Raw genomic sequence first — 14,642 nt, forward strand, 5'->3', positions numbered from 1 at the left:
CACGAGCACCGCTGGAAATTCTTGTCTTTGTACTGTGTAAGTGAAGAAAAAGTGGGAGACGAACAACGGGTCCGCTGTGTACGTATACAGTAAATGCGGACGTAGATGAGGCCCGTGCTGGACGCAAGGGCGGGAAAGAAAATCTTGACGACTGCGCATGCGCGAAGGGATAAACCCAAAAGCGTAGCCCTTAGAGGGCGAAGCCTATACGAAATAGAACCCACCCACCTCGTAGGCGCAAAGCTTATTTCATGTAATACATTATGGCTCAAACTAACGCTCAAACCAACGCCACAGGTCTTATGTTGACAACGTGGACTCAGATATAGGAAACTCCGAAGGAAGCTATAATATTTACCCAGCGTTAGTAAGCTAGGCTAACGCTAGTGCGCTAACATTAGCAAACATTGGCATAGCGTTAGCTAGCTGTCTAAACTTGTACAAAGCTGAACAATATCCCCCCTGAACTGTGTTTAACTTTCCCTCCAATATTATCATCAACATAATAAAGACAGCTGGACTTGGTCGAGACCAAAAGTCACATTGGGCAAGACCAGTGGCCGAGTCCATAGAAAAACGGTCTTGAGTCCAGACTCGAGTCCGGTACTACAGCCCTGCCTGTATGTACGAGAAAACTTCAGCCAAGATATTTGGGATAATTTTGATATATATATACAGTAGTTTGTTGACTAGAGATCACTGAAAAGTTGTGTTCACTTGTCCAAATCGTTGCGTTCATGAAAATAAATTCTATTAGCTAAAATAATAGTTTTTTCCTAAATTGTTAGATATTGTTATTGACCAAAAAAGAAATCGGTCTGACTATAATGAGAATTGAGTTTTGAGGTTAACATCCAATCCACAAATACAAGACAAGGAGAAAAAACATTTGGTTGTGTTAGAGATTTTTTTATAACACGTTTTAATATTGCAACAGCCATCAGATTTTCTTCTAACAGGTATAAATCATCAAAAAACTAACAAATAAAAGAAACAATTTTTCAGTTTTGTATTCCAAACACCAGTATCTTGGCTTTGGCCCTAAATTCAAACAAATAAAACCCTTACACAGTGAGCAGATATTATATTCAACACATTGTTTCTCAAACAAATTATAAAAATAGATTTAGCATTTTCAAATACATATTTACAGTATTAAACATATATTGTAATGGTCACAGTAACAGAGAGTGGAAACAACTTGAGTTTCATTCATTTTGGTGACTAGGTCCAGTTTGTTGTGTTAGTGACGGCGTGTGTGTCTTTTTAGTTTTGTGTGTGTATGTGTGCGTTTCAGGGGTTTTCAGGGACCATCAGGGAGTGTTTCTTCAGATATGTCAACATGTGTGTGATAACATCTATCGACAAAACGTTTTACGGAGAGTAAAGTACAAGGAGAAAGAACCCAAAAACTAATTTTGTACCAAATACAAAGCAGTTACAATATTCAAGTCGAAAATGTATGATTATCTAATAATGCCCCGATAAACTTCCTCCTTCAAGTCTCCTGTATTGTAATAGGAGAGAAAAGGCGAGGGGCAGATCACTGTACAGAGAGAATTCTGGGAGTTATCTGGGAAAACAAGTGCTACCAATTAGTATGGCAGAGCATGATATAAACAGCAACATAAAATTCAACATGATAATCCAACAGCTACAATGAGAAAAAAAAAGTCCATATGACATTCCGTAATACTGTATCCATACTGCAACACACATCTGTAATGTATACAGCAAATCCAATTACAATGGACCCAAATGTAACTGTACCAACTCCAGTGTTGGCGAGAATACACAGATTATGTGTGCTGACAGTAAAAACACTCCAGTGTTCCTCTCACTCTAAACTAAGTTGTATAATAAATCAACAAAAAAGAAACCAAACAAGAGAACACAACTGCTTGGCTTAACTTTTATTTTATTTTTTTAAATACTATAAGTTAAATAAATCATCCTAACCTCTTTTCTGCGGAGGCAGTGTTACAGTCTATAAACATAAATAAATATGGATAAATATCCGAAACGGGCCATCTTCCAGAGTTGACCCATGCTCTATGCAGAGTAGTAAACATGGTGGTGAGAGAGGCTTTAGAGAGGAGGATTCTGTTACTGAGATGCCAGTGAGCAGGGCAAAGGGGAACAATCAATGTTTCTAAATGCAAAAATAAAAAGAGAAAAGACAGATAAGACAAAGAAACTATGATTGATAGTAGAGAAATAGACAGCAACATACAAGAAATTCATGAACAATCAAACACGTTTTCTCCCTTTACAATTGTATCTTTAGTATCCTGCAGCTTTTGTTTAACCATCAGTAGCCCGAAAGAAAAGAAACAGGTTGAAGTTCCTCAATCATCAACCATAACCTACTGTAGCTGTGTTTTTCCATCAGCACACTTTATATACTGTTCTATACTGTCAGTTGTGTTTGTTTAGCCTCTTTTGAGGCCTCAACAAACTCTTCTAACCTCACATTTACTAGACACTTGACATGGGACAGCACAATCTTCTTAATCTACTGCAGCCGTCTTCAGAAATCAGCTCTGACGTACAATGATATGATCTTTCATCGGCGTAGTAGATCAGTTTCTGTTTGTAAAATAAGCGGTGCCAGTTCTGGGGGGGAAAGGAATTTGATCCAAGGTCAGTAAAATACTCCCTGGCTTTGACGACATATTGTTCTGAGTGAATCAATGTTGTGGTAAAGGGAAATTCCACCCAAAATGTGAATGTTGTTTTGAGCACTAGTTCGTAACCAGTGTGTTTGCAGCGTAGTACATCTGTGCCTCCTCCTGCAGCTTATAGGTCAGCTTCAGACAGAGCCTGTCCTGCAAGAGACAATATTTTCTTTGTCATTTACGCACTGATCCAGAACCAGTGAGATGGAGCGGACACCGTTATTGAAGTGCAGATTAAGGTCACAAAAAAAGTCAGGTGAAATCACTCCTCTGCAATCCCCCAATTGCGACAGGAACCGTGCTCGTCTCTGAGGGGATTCATAGAAAAAAGGAAGGAAGGAGTCGAAGAAGGCATGAGGATGTGTGGGAAGGTGGAGTAGATAGAGTGCAGTTAGCTGAAAGATATGTTTATCTTTCCTTCAGTTTGGAAGAGCTCTCTCTCTCTCCTTTTCTCCACCTCATCATCCATCTGCACATGTGGGTCTGCAGCAGCACTGTGAGTGTAGGCGCGTCAACTGTTTTTTAGACCTGCACACCGCGGCCGTGCATTTGGATGACCTGGGCTCTGAGGGTCTGGATTGCAGCCAGTATCAGCTTCTGGTGCTCAAGGGAAGTGATGCCAAGGCTCAGTACATCTCTGTGGAAAAAAAGGAGAAAATGTATTGGACACTATATCATTGGCTGGGGTTATTGACTCCATGACCACAATGAAATATGCTTCTAATAATCATACACTACCTATTCTAAAGCCTCTAAAAACTTCCATAGTATGTCATAAAAAAGTCATAGTAAAGCATGTTCTAAAACTATTCAATTCATTACATAAGAGAAAAAGAAGCATATGGACAAAAAGGAGATGCTAGAACCTGTTAAGATGTGTGATTTCTGCTGTAAAAATGACAAATAACTAATCAATTATCAGAATAGATTTTTTTTAAGAATAATAAAAATAACCAATAAATTAAAATACATTGTCCCCCAAGTAATTTATTTCATCATGCAAATATTGCTTTATTGATCTATTCTTTTATTATCTCACATAGCCACCCCTATAAAACAGGAACCGCAAAGTCACTGAGACAGAGTTATATATATATGTTTACATATGTATAAACTTACTGTACAGTCATTCGCGCAACAGACTCCAAGTAGCAGTATCCTGCAGCTGTGAAGTTGTCCTTGTATCGGCCCATGTCCACTGCGTCCAGCCACTCTCCCACCGAGTTAAAGGATGGGAAGGAGGGCAACGGTCTCTCTGCTAGCGTAATGGATGAACTCAGGGTTCTAGAGGAGAAGAAATAAGGTTGATTCCGTGGAGATAGGACGTTTGTACAACTTAATGTATGCCATCCATTCACTGAGCCAATATGTTACCAGACGGTACCTGCGTGCCAATGTGGAGGAACCAATACCATCAGGGGAGCGAATGCTCTTGCTGAGGGCTGAGTGGATCTGGCTGAAGTTGGGCCTCTCTGTCCTCTCCTTCTGCCAACAGTCCAGCATCAGCTGATGGAGATGTGGAGGGCAGTTAACTGGAGCCGGCAGCCTGAAACCATCCTCAATGGCCTTGATCACCTACGAGACATGCAGAAGAAGTAAAACAATTAAATCAGGTAACAAAGTCCAGAGATAGTGTTTTGATTTTCCAGTACTTATATTGTAATTTTGTGACTGTTAGGGCAAGGCAGGGGAAGCGAATGAGAATGGCGCCTGGTTGGCTCACCTTGTAGAGCGGGCACCCATATATAGAGGTTTACTTCTTGACACAGCGGCTGCAGGTTTGACGCCGACCTGTGGCCTTTTGCTGCATGTAATTCTCTCCTTTTCTCTCACCTTACAAGTCTAAGCTGTCCTATCAAAATAAAGGCCTAAAATGCCCAAAACTAATCTTTAAAAAATAAATAAAAGTAGATTTTGTATTTCAAACCTTTCTACTTACTTTACAGTGGCTTAGATGCAAAGAATTGAATCCTTTGGACAGTACATGTCCTACTTGGATAAATAAGTAGAAAAGTGCTGGTGCTTTCATTTTCTGTTGTCACTAATTACAACACCTACAACGTTGTTGCTCTGCGTTGTTTTGCTTTTTGGTAACTTCACTTATTTTGAGGCAGCATCCTTTAAGGTGACCGAGCTAGCCAGCACCGAGTGCAAAATCAACAGAATTTCACAGAGATACTGCCAACCTAAACAAAATGTGCTATAAGTCTGCAGTAATGTATTGACTAAGACTACTAATAGAAATGTAACCATACAATGAAGAGGCAGCAACATAAAGTGTGGTCGAGCCAGGTAGAGAGAAACAGAGAAGAAGGTGCCCTTGCAAAAACGGAACAATGCAAAATCTGACTGACTTTGCCTGTGGATTGAAAGGTCACTTAACAGCATATTCAATGTCTCAGTGTCACTTCACAGGCTATTTGATGGGGTACCAATAGTTGGGCTCCTGTCAGCAGAAAATGTATTATAACATTTTAATTTCCCAGTAATACAATATGATGTAGGCCTGTAAATTAAAAAAAGAATGCAGAGATGTAATACGCAGACCAGAAGAGCCAGTATGTTCTTATACCTGACCCACTCTAAAAGATAGGCTACTAAATACAATGAGTCCTAGAAAATGATTTATCTGAGCTCAACATTTTTCATCTAGCTCTATGAAACCTCACTCTCTTCAAATAACAGATCATGAAAGCATCCCTTCAGACATCCTCAATGTTTGTCGCTCCTTCATCAAACTAATGCTGGCCCGATTTAAAAGCCATTCACTATAACACCTCACAAAGGTATTCACTCATCGATACGTCCTCCTCCTGTATCCCTCTAAGAAATACAATCTCCTGAAAGGAGGAAATAGTCAGGCTATAATAAGAAAAATGACATCCATCAGCGGCATTATTTCCTAAAACACTCTTTCTTCTCTCTACCTAAACACCCGCCGCCCCACTCCACCATCCTCTCCGCCCCTTAAGGCCCTATCTCACTAAAGAGCATTCATGAAATGCTTTTCAGCGTTTGACATTTTCCATTTAATCAAAGCCGGTAGGTAAAGGGCACTATGGATCACAGGTGAACAGGCGGACCAACAATTCTGTTCTGATATAATGTATCAATTTAAAGTGGATTAATATCCCCGGCGCTCTACAAGCTTGACCTTTGCCCTTTCAATTGGAAAGTTTGATAATATGGACTAAGCTGAGAGGAAACTTTCTCTTGCTTTGTAAAAAGGCTCAAAAAGCAAGCTAACTTGTGCCTGCTGAATAACTCATGCATATTAATTTTGGACATTCAAAAATGAAACATGCTAATAATCCGTTGCTTTATAAGTATGCACCTGCCTGCATAAAGTGTAGACATTGTATTCTGATGACCTGCCATTTGAAAGGGCATTAGCATGGTGAAGCTTTTGGACTTGATTGATGACTTAATGCTCTGAGATGTCAACATTGAAAAGAAATATTCGTGGAAAGAATATTCTGCCCTCTCATCTTTTTAGCAGACTTGCATCACGCTTTCAACTGCACTTTAGAGAAGCATGACTCCCTTCAAAAAGCAGAATATAAATAACATTTTGTTGAAGGACAAAGCAGTAGGAGTGACGACAGCAAAACAGAGCACCCACCTACATTGACTTGGAAATTATAGATTTCTAGTGAAAAGCTGCAGGGTCCTATCGCCTGAACAATCTCTTCAACCCTCAAATAGCAAGTGTTTTCCTGAAAGAGGGATTTTTTTCCAGAAGGATTTTTAACACTTTTAAGCGCTGGATGGCCCCCATGGACAGGCGGAGGCCACTAGAAGGGGGTCAATGTGTCCTTAAGAGAAAACAGGATTGGTCATGGAGCTGATGCAGACTTAAAGAGGGGGAGTTAGGCCCTGCAAAAGCTTTCAGAGGTACTGTGGCTTCTTGGCTTTCTTTTAATAAGATCAAAGCTGGGCATGGATGCAAAGTTCATTGATAGAGGGAGGAGAAAGAGAGAGGGAGACGGGTAAAGTGCAGATATTCTATTAAAAAAAATGGGAGGGAGGAATATAAAGAACATGACTGGGGAGATTAATGGAAAGCACACTCTTATCTCTAAGCTGCTCACACCCACACACTTACATCCTGGTTGCCCATATCCCAGTAGGGTCTCTCTCCATAGGACATGACCTCCCACATGACAATGCCGAAGCTCCAAACATCTGAGGCCGAGGAGAAACGATGGTACTGGATGGCCTCTGGAGCGGTCCACAGCACCACACTCTTCCCTCCATGCTGCGGGACAGAACCAGAGAAGTAGACATGGGGTAAAAAGGTGAGGAGAGTTCATAGAAGTAAAGCTTTAATATTCTCTTTGAACAGCTTTGAACATATTTTAAGTAGATCAAAAGAATCTTTAGAGGAGTGGAAGCCAAAAATATCCTGAAAAAAAATAGAATATATATACATATATATAAAATACATACATATTTTTTTTCTGAAAGCTTAATATGACCTCAACTGAACCCGGCATAACATGTGTAAAGTCTCATTGGGTCCAAAGCTCATTACAAATATCACAGGTACATGTTGCAGCACACATGTCTATGTTTTCACCATGGCTTTTTCTTACCAGTGTGGTGTAGATGGCCTCTATCTTGTCTTCTTGAAGAGGTCTGAAGCCGGATATCTTGCAGCCCAGGTTGGCGTTAACCAGCACCTGAGGGTGGGGGAAACACTGATTAGCATTGGTTACATTTAGAGAGTAGGCAATCTCAGTATGAGCTCTTACCACCCTGTTGGGCAATGCTCTTTTAGCACCAGGGACAATTGATTGTTTTGATTCTTCATTTTTCTACAACATGACCACTGCATTTGCAGCTGGACAGACAGGCTCTTTTTATGAAAATAACACACAGTGAAAACCTGAATGTAACAAAACGATTTTTCCAGTGTTGTCATGTCAATTTCAGCTTTTTGTACTGCTCTTAATAAAAAACTTACAGGCTAGTGATTGTCAAAGATGTTTGCAGACAAGGACAAATTGCATTCTGTATCCCACCTGCAAACACTTGCAATAGCATGTGACATACATCACCTCTATCATCTCCTCCCACCTGCTCCTTTACCTTGTGTGCGGCCAGCCGTTTGTGGATGAAGCCCATTTCAGTGAGATACTTCATCCCCGATGCCACACCAGTCAGCATATCCATCAACTGCATTACACTCAACTGACCTTCATGTTTCTGAGGTTATGTGAAGAAAAGAGATGGAAAGGAGAACAGGGAGGATGTGAATGGAAAAGGAAATGAAAGAAGAGGGTGAAATATAAGTTGTGCAACAGCGGTGATCCAAAAACGGTGTTACTACAGTACAATGTTGTGCTCACTGAGCTGAATAACTTTATTTGGAGAATAAAAACAAATAGGCCATTAATTCATGGCCTTATAAACCACAAATCAACAGAGGGGCACGATAAGAATGTACAGGAGCTTACAGTATCTTTAACCAGAAACACTTGTGCTGCTAATTATTGTACGTTCTCCTTATTACTGTAATAAGCACAGTTTTGATGCCCTAGGACTTCACTGTATAATAATGGTGAATTCAGGATCATTACAACAAAATGCCTTGTTCAAAAACATGCTCCAAAACAGAAGGCAATGATGAAGCTTCCATTTGTTACTAGACGATGAGCAAACACATCTGCATGTCAATTTGAAGATAAATGCATTAACAGGCATACAAATTACACACAATGAACTTACCCTAAGGAAGGAATCTAAGGCTCCGTTAGACATGCTCTCCACTATAATCATCATGGTGTTACCTGGAGAAAGACAAAGTTCAAGACAGGAGCGAGTATGAATATGTGAAATTGGGGTAAAATAGAGAAAATTGAGGGGCAAAAGAAAATAAGAGAGGTAATAGAGACACAGAACGGGACGGAGGTAGAGAATAAAGTGAGTCTAGTCCACTTGGCAGCGTGGCAGGCATTGTGCAAAGCCATTCCTCATCCAGTGAACTGTGGTGAAGCCACGAGAATCTGTGTGTTGCCCCAGCTGTCTCAGCAAGTTTAACGACCCTCAAACGCTTGCACAATCTGTGCACGCCTATACACACAGACCAACATGGTCCGGGTATACACTACACACACGCACAACAGATGCATGCATGCTCACACACATACACACTGTGGCCAGGCGCAGATGGCAGGGATCCAGCAGTGCTAAGAAGTGCACAGAGAGGAAAATGAGACTGCAGTAGCTGGAGTAGAGAGGAAACAAGGAGAAAGGAGGAGTGGATTATGGGCACTTGAGAGAGCAAAATAAACCTCCATAGATATGTAAAACACTACAAATTCAAAAAAACATGAATGCGATATGCTCTCAGTATTGACAGTTTTTGCAGAGACATTACAAAAATAATAACTTAGCATTGTAATATCCGAAATTAAAGGTTTGCCAGTATTACTGGGCTTTCAGGAAACTATTTGTAAAGGTTACTTACAACACAAGGGAACTGTGAGTAATTACTGAGACACCGACATAATACTGGAGCCATCATGTAATTAATGCGAGTTGGAGAGTGAATCTGGGGTTGAACTGTGTGTTGGTGAGTTGCACAGGGCTCGGATGACAGATACATTTAGCTACAAACAAGGACCTATTTAAAAGGATTAAACTTGTTTTATGTGGTGACCCACTAAAAACATTGTATTTCAGAGGATGTCTAACAGAAATGCAAAGGGAGGAAGGGAGGGAGCGAGTTAAAACTGAGTGCTTTCTACTTTTCCACACACATTTATTTAAAGTTATACACACTTGTAAGTCACAATTTGAATTTAAAACAATGAGTGGAAAAACTGTTACCTGTTTTGACTTTTATGGACTCAATCAGGTTGCCAAAGCAGATGATGCAAACTGGAATATCTACTTGTTGAGATGGACCAGAGATGATAAAAATACTCACTTCCCATACTCAACTCCAACTACAGATAGAAGTGTTAGAAAATACTCTGGTAAAAGTAGAAGTACTGATTTAACGTCTTTAGTCAAGTTAAAGTAACAAAGTACAGGCTTGGAAGTGTACTTAAAGTATTAAAATAAAAGTAGCCTTGCGAATGACAACCATTTTTCTGCCAACAGGTCTAAAACATCACATATATGATTATTGTGACAGAGACTTGGACTCCAGGTTAATAAGATTCTGACTGAGAAGCAAGATATGAATTCAGTAGTAATTCTGTGAGAATTCACAGATCCAGTTTCCCGTTTTTAATCTTTCCCTTAACATTGAAAGGAATGTACACGTATGTGTGTGTGCTCTAATATGGCTTCTGGAAATAAAATAAAGGATAAAATAGGAATTACTAAACAGATATTAATTATATCATAATTAATTAATTTATTTATATAATTATACCCATACTTTTAGAGTTATGCAACACATTGGCCAGGTGTCATTCTTGATCTCAAACATCTCTCTCCGATAACGTCGAGGAGGATTGGGATTGTCTTTCTGCTCGTTTGCTGAATCTCTGGAATGTCCGTTTACTTCTTTTAAATCATGTTGCCGGCCATACTACTACGTGCTAGTTACCGCCATCAAGCCGCAATGAATTGACACAAATGGATGGCGCCAAATCTGTTGAGTCGTGTGTAGTGGTGCATCAAGTGCAAAAGTATATTCCCATCCAACTAATAAGATTGATTTCGGTATTGATGAATCAAAAATAATATAGGTAACTCCACTGAAATTATTTGGAGCTAAAGTAATGAGCCAATTATGTTAAATGTAAGGACTAGAAAGTATGGATATTCGTGTTAAAATGTAGATAGTAAAGTAAAAATATCTGAAAAAATCTACTTGAGTACATTTGTTCTTTGTTACTTCTCGTCTCTAAGTGGGACAAATATCACATTGTGTCTTGTCCATAAAGAAACTGAGGACAGACATCATCACAGCCAATCAGACTTGATAAAGCTACCTAGTAGACCTGTGTGTGTGTTTAAATATTAACAACAGTGGATTGGATCAACAGCTTGTGGATCTGCCTACCAATGGTTGAGCGAAGGAGGTGTTAGCAGTTCCTATCCTGAGATGTTGCTTGTGAAATTACTCCCAGGAGGTAACAAATCCACCTATTGCAATTTCTATAATCAGTGGTGGAAATAAGATCCGTACATTTACTCTACTGCTGAACTTATGTCCAATTTTGCGGTATTTTCATCAAGAGTATTTCCATTTTATGCAGCTTTATACTTCTACTCCATGACATTTAAGATGATTAATCTGAGAGCTGGATTTTATATATTAAGATTTTCTTTTAAAACATGAAAGAATTGATTTGAGTTTTAAAGGTTTGAGGTTTAAATTATTAAATTATTGGAACGGGTACTATTCATTTTGATACATATATTTATCATATATATTTTTTTCATATATATATATTTGATATATATATATATATATTCCATAAATACCAAACAGTCCCTTAGCATAGTTACCAACTCTTGTGATCTAAACAGTTCCAAAAACTCCTGTTGTAACGTCAAAAAGTCGAAACAGTGTAATCTTTTCTAAAGTTAACAACAGGGGGGCTAAGTGATGTAGGGAAGGTGATTTGTACTCTAACAGTATGTGGGTGTGTGTAATGTTTGTGTGCATGGATGTGTGATTTCATGCCAAGTGAGGAACCAAGCAAGCAGGTGTGTGTGTGTGTGTGTGTGTGTGTGTGTGTGTGTGTGTCAATGATAGTGAAAGGAAAAGTGAGCATATGGGACAGCCTTTGGATGTGTGTGAGGGAGCATGCACGTGTGTGAATGTGTGTGTCCGTGTGTGTGTGCGCGTGATGGTGGGAGAGATTGGAGTGGATCTCAGTGCCCCGCTGGGTCTCTAGCACCAATTACTGTACCCTGCACATCTGCTGCCATCCTACTGAGCACAGAGTGTGTTCAGGCACTGTGCCCACACACACACACACACACACACACACACACACACACACACACACACACACACACACACACACACACACACACACACAGAGCATAACTGTAGCAATAACACAAACTTCACAAACTCTTTAAAGCTTCTCCCTTCACCTGCCATTCCCATTAACCTCTACCTCATCTTCTCTGTCTCTCATGTCTCTTTTCTCCGTATCCTCCCTTCAAGTTTTTTTTCTTCTTCCCTGCTTCTTCCATCCTGTTTTCGCTCTAGGACCTCAATTGCTATCTGTCAGCGGAAAATGGGCCTTGATGTAGCTCAGCTGCTGCTAGCATACGCCATCAAACCCCTACCCTGCCGTCTACTCTTCAACCTTTTCTTCTTATCCATCCTCCTGTCCCGCCCCTCTTGGCTGTGACCGTTGACCCCCTCCGCGTGTGTGATATTAAAGTTGTTGGAGTATCTCAGTGATCTTTCCAAACCTCTATTCTCCTGTCCATGCTCCTCTTACAGTTTTCGTCCCATCTGTCTCCATAGTACCAGAAGAAGTGACCCCCTCTGCACGTGTGATATTGAAATGGTCAAATTCCAATTCGCTTGTTTACCCCATTCTGCTTCCCTACAGCCTTGCTTCCCTTTTCCCATTCCTTCCTCCTAGGTAATGGACCCCTTTATGACTGAAGGTGATCCCATTCCTCCTTTGATCCTTGGATACCCAGGATTTTTCCCCTTCTTTTCATCTTCATCTTCTCGCCTTCCTCCCAAACTGCTATTCACCTTCAGCTTTTTGCTTTATCTCCCTCCTCATCCTTCTTACCCGTTGTGATGACGCCCTCCAGTCGGATGATGTTGGCATGGTCAAACTGCCCCAGGATGCCGGCCTCACTGTGAAACGAGCGGCGCTGTTTGTCAGAGCAGCCGGCCCTTAACGTCTTTATGGCCACCGGCAGCTCTCTCTTACTGGGCAGTTTAAGGCAGCCCCGACACACCTCCCCAAAGTCGCCTGTAGGGGGAGACAGACAAACAGAGGTCATGATTCGTATTGATTGCTGACAACCAGAGAGAAAGCAGGAAAAGAACAGAGCAGGGTCTTGCATGTGTAATATCTGTGCAAAGATTGAAAGAAAGTCAGAAGGAATGAGTGGGAGTTAAAGAGGGGGGGAATCAGGTTGGTGCAGAATCAGGTGGAAAAATACAAGTAGAGAGATGACGCAAATGAATAGACACTACTGAGGCAGAGAGAGAGACATGAAATACAAAGGGATCAAAGAGAGATCAAAGATGGGGTAGGGTGCAGGTGAAACAGTGGAACATCAAGTGCAGAAAAGGCAAACAGTGAAGCTCGATTTCGGCAGATCAGTAAGTCACTAGACTGATTGAACTGGTTTCTACAATTCTTCTCAAGGCAGGTTGAGGGAAAGGGCAAACAATTCAGTTGCCTCATGGTTACTGCAGCCGTTGATAGTCACTACTCTGCTGCCTTTGCCTCATGTTATTTTGCTTCGGTTAAAGAAAATAAAAAATGTACATCATTTCTACTGTGCCATGCACTCCATATTTATTAAATATTTATATACCTAAAAAGGTGCTTATGATCTGCTGTAAATATAAAGGTGCATTCCACCAAGTTTACACATGAAGATCATTTTACTCGTCCCAAGGAGTACTGCTCAGCCTGTAAAATGACTTCTGTGGCTCTGAGAAGGGCCTTTTGAAGTCTGAAATTGGGCTTGGATTGGGCTTAAGACTTTTGCTTTATGGTCTTGGGATGTGGAGTTTAAAAAAACGTTAGAATTTACCATGCTGGGAGTGTCTAACAAATGTTGCCTTCTGGGAAATGTAGAGTCTAGTGTATCAGGAGCTTTACCCATACCAAACACTAACACTCTTGATGCCTTGGCTCCTTTGAATACTAAATCCTTGAAGTATCCCTTTTTAAAAACAGCAACGTCAAACAGTTGCAATGTGCAACAATTCTGCTTGGTACAATCACATACCTGTGTGCACAATTCTTTCTATCTTGATGCTTGAGTTGTCCAGCTCCTTGGCAAATGCATGCACGGCCTGCAGCAGGTCCTCGCAGGTCTCGGGGTCAATGTAGGTCCTACGCGTTGGGATCTTAACTGAACACACAAACATAGAATTTAAAACATACCTCACAAATATGAATTTAGAAGCGTACTGATGAAGCAAGAATTTCCATTGTCCATTACTTCATCAGGACCGCAACACTTAATTCTTGATCAACAACATGTTTGTCTGCAGAAAGAAACACATTAAAAGATAAACGTCTGGACTCCCAGCAGCAAAATGTCCACATAAGACACAAAATAGATAAAAGGAGACATATACCATTTAACTGTGTATAAGCAGATAAATACAGATAGCTAGCCAGCTGTTTTTGTAAGCACAAAGGGCTGTTGCCTTGATAGTACCTCTCTTTCAACACAAAGCAAAACATTGCTCATGTCTGCATCACTTTGGGCTCTACTGAGACTACAGTCAGTGGAGAAATTGGTATCTCTACCTCCTTCAACAAAGAATTTCTCTCTCTCTGTATGATTGTTGAACATTTGACCAGAATGTTGTGTCTCGGAAGAAGCCCTTGCTCTTTGATCCAGAGACTAAAATCAATACCTCAGTTTCAGCATTGGTGCTTTAGACGGCTGAAACATTGTCTTCTATCAAACCCCAATATAACTGTAAGGCTACTTTAAACATCTCACTTTGACACGTTAAGTCAGTTATATGTGGTAATAATAACCAAACATAACCCCAAATTAAAAAATCCTATTTAGATAACTATTTTAAAAGGGACTTTTTTCATTTAAAAGATACAAAATGCTTCCTTTTATGTATTTATAAATTGGTTTGGGTTTAAATAATGACAGTTTGAAGGTAATGTGTTTTTTGGAGATAATCTATGCCTACAGGGTTGGAAGGAGGGTTCGGCCGATAGTCGAACCTCGGACTGAAGAGGAACAATGCGGATTCCGTCCTGGTCGTGGAACAACGGATCAGATCTTTACTCTCGCAAGGATCCTGGAGGG

General features: G+C 40.4%; 1 protein-coding gene across 1 annotated transcript in view; it reads right to left on the minus strand.

The window, feature by feature from the left end:
* Positions 1–1,928: 1,928 nt before the first annotated feature.
* LOC117956788 (ephrin type-A receptor 7-like) overlaps positions 1,929–14,642 on the minus strand; it is a 134,350-nt gene continuing 121,636 nt past the window's right edge. The window contains exons 10-18 of the mRNA XM_034892044.1: positions 13,590–13,715; positions 12,410–12,595; positions 8,409–8,470; positions 7,770–7,886; positions 7,274–7,360; positions 6,784–6,936; positions 4,063–4,253; positions 3,798–3,962; positions 1,929–3,315 (exon numbers count right to left, since the gene is read on the minus strand). Coding sequence (XP_034747935.1) covers positions 3,201–3,315; positions 3,798–3,962; positions 4,063–4,253; positions 6,784–6,936; positions 7,274–7,360; positions 7,770–7,886; positions 8,409–8,470; positions 12,410–12,595; positions 13,590–13,715 — 1,202 coding nt within the window. The 3' untranslated portion in view covers positions 1,929–3,200. The remainder of the gene's footprint in view (positions 3,316–3,797; positions 3,963–4,062; positions 4,254–6,783; positions 6,937–7,273; positions 7,361–7,769; positions 7,887–8,408; positions 8,471–12,409; positions 12,596–13,589; positions 13,716–14,642) is intronic.

Source organism: Etheostoma cragini, chromosome 14 (genome assembly GCF_013103735.1).
Source record: "Etheostoma cragini isolate CJK2018 chromosome 14, CSU_Ecrag_1.0, whole genome shotgun sequence".
Classification (NCBI taxonomy): Eukaryota; Metazoa; Chordata; class Actinopteri; order Perciformes; family Percidae; genus Etheostoma; species Etheostoma cragini.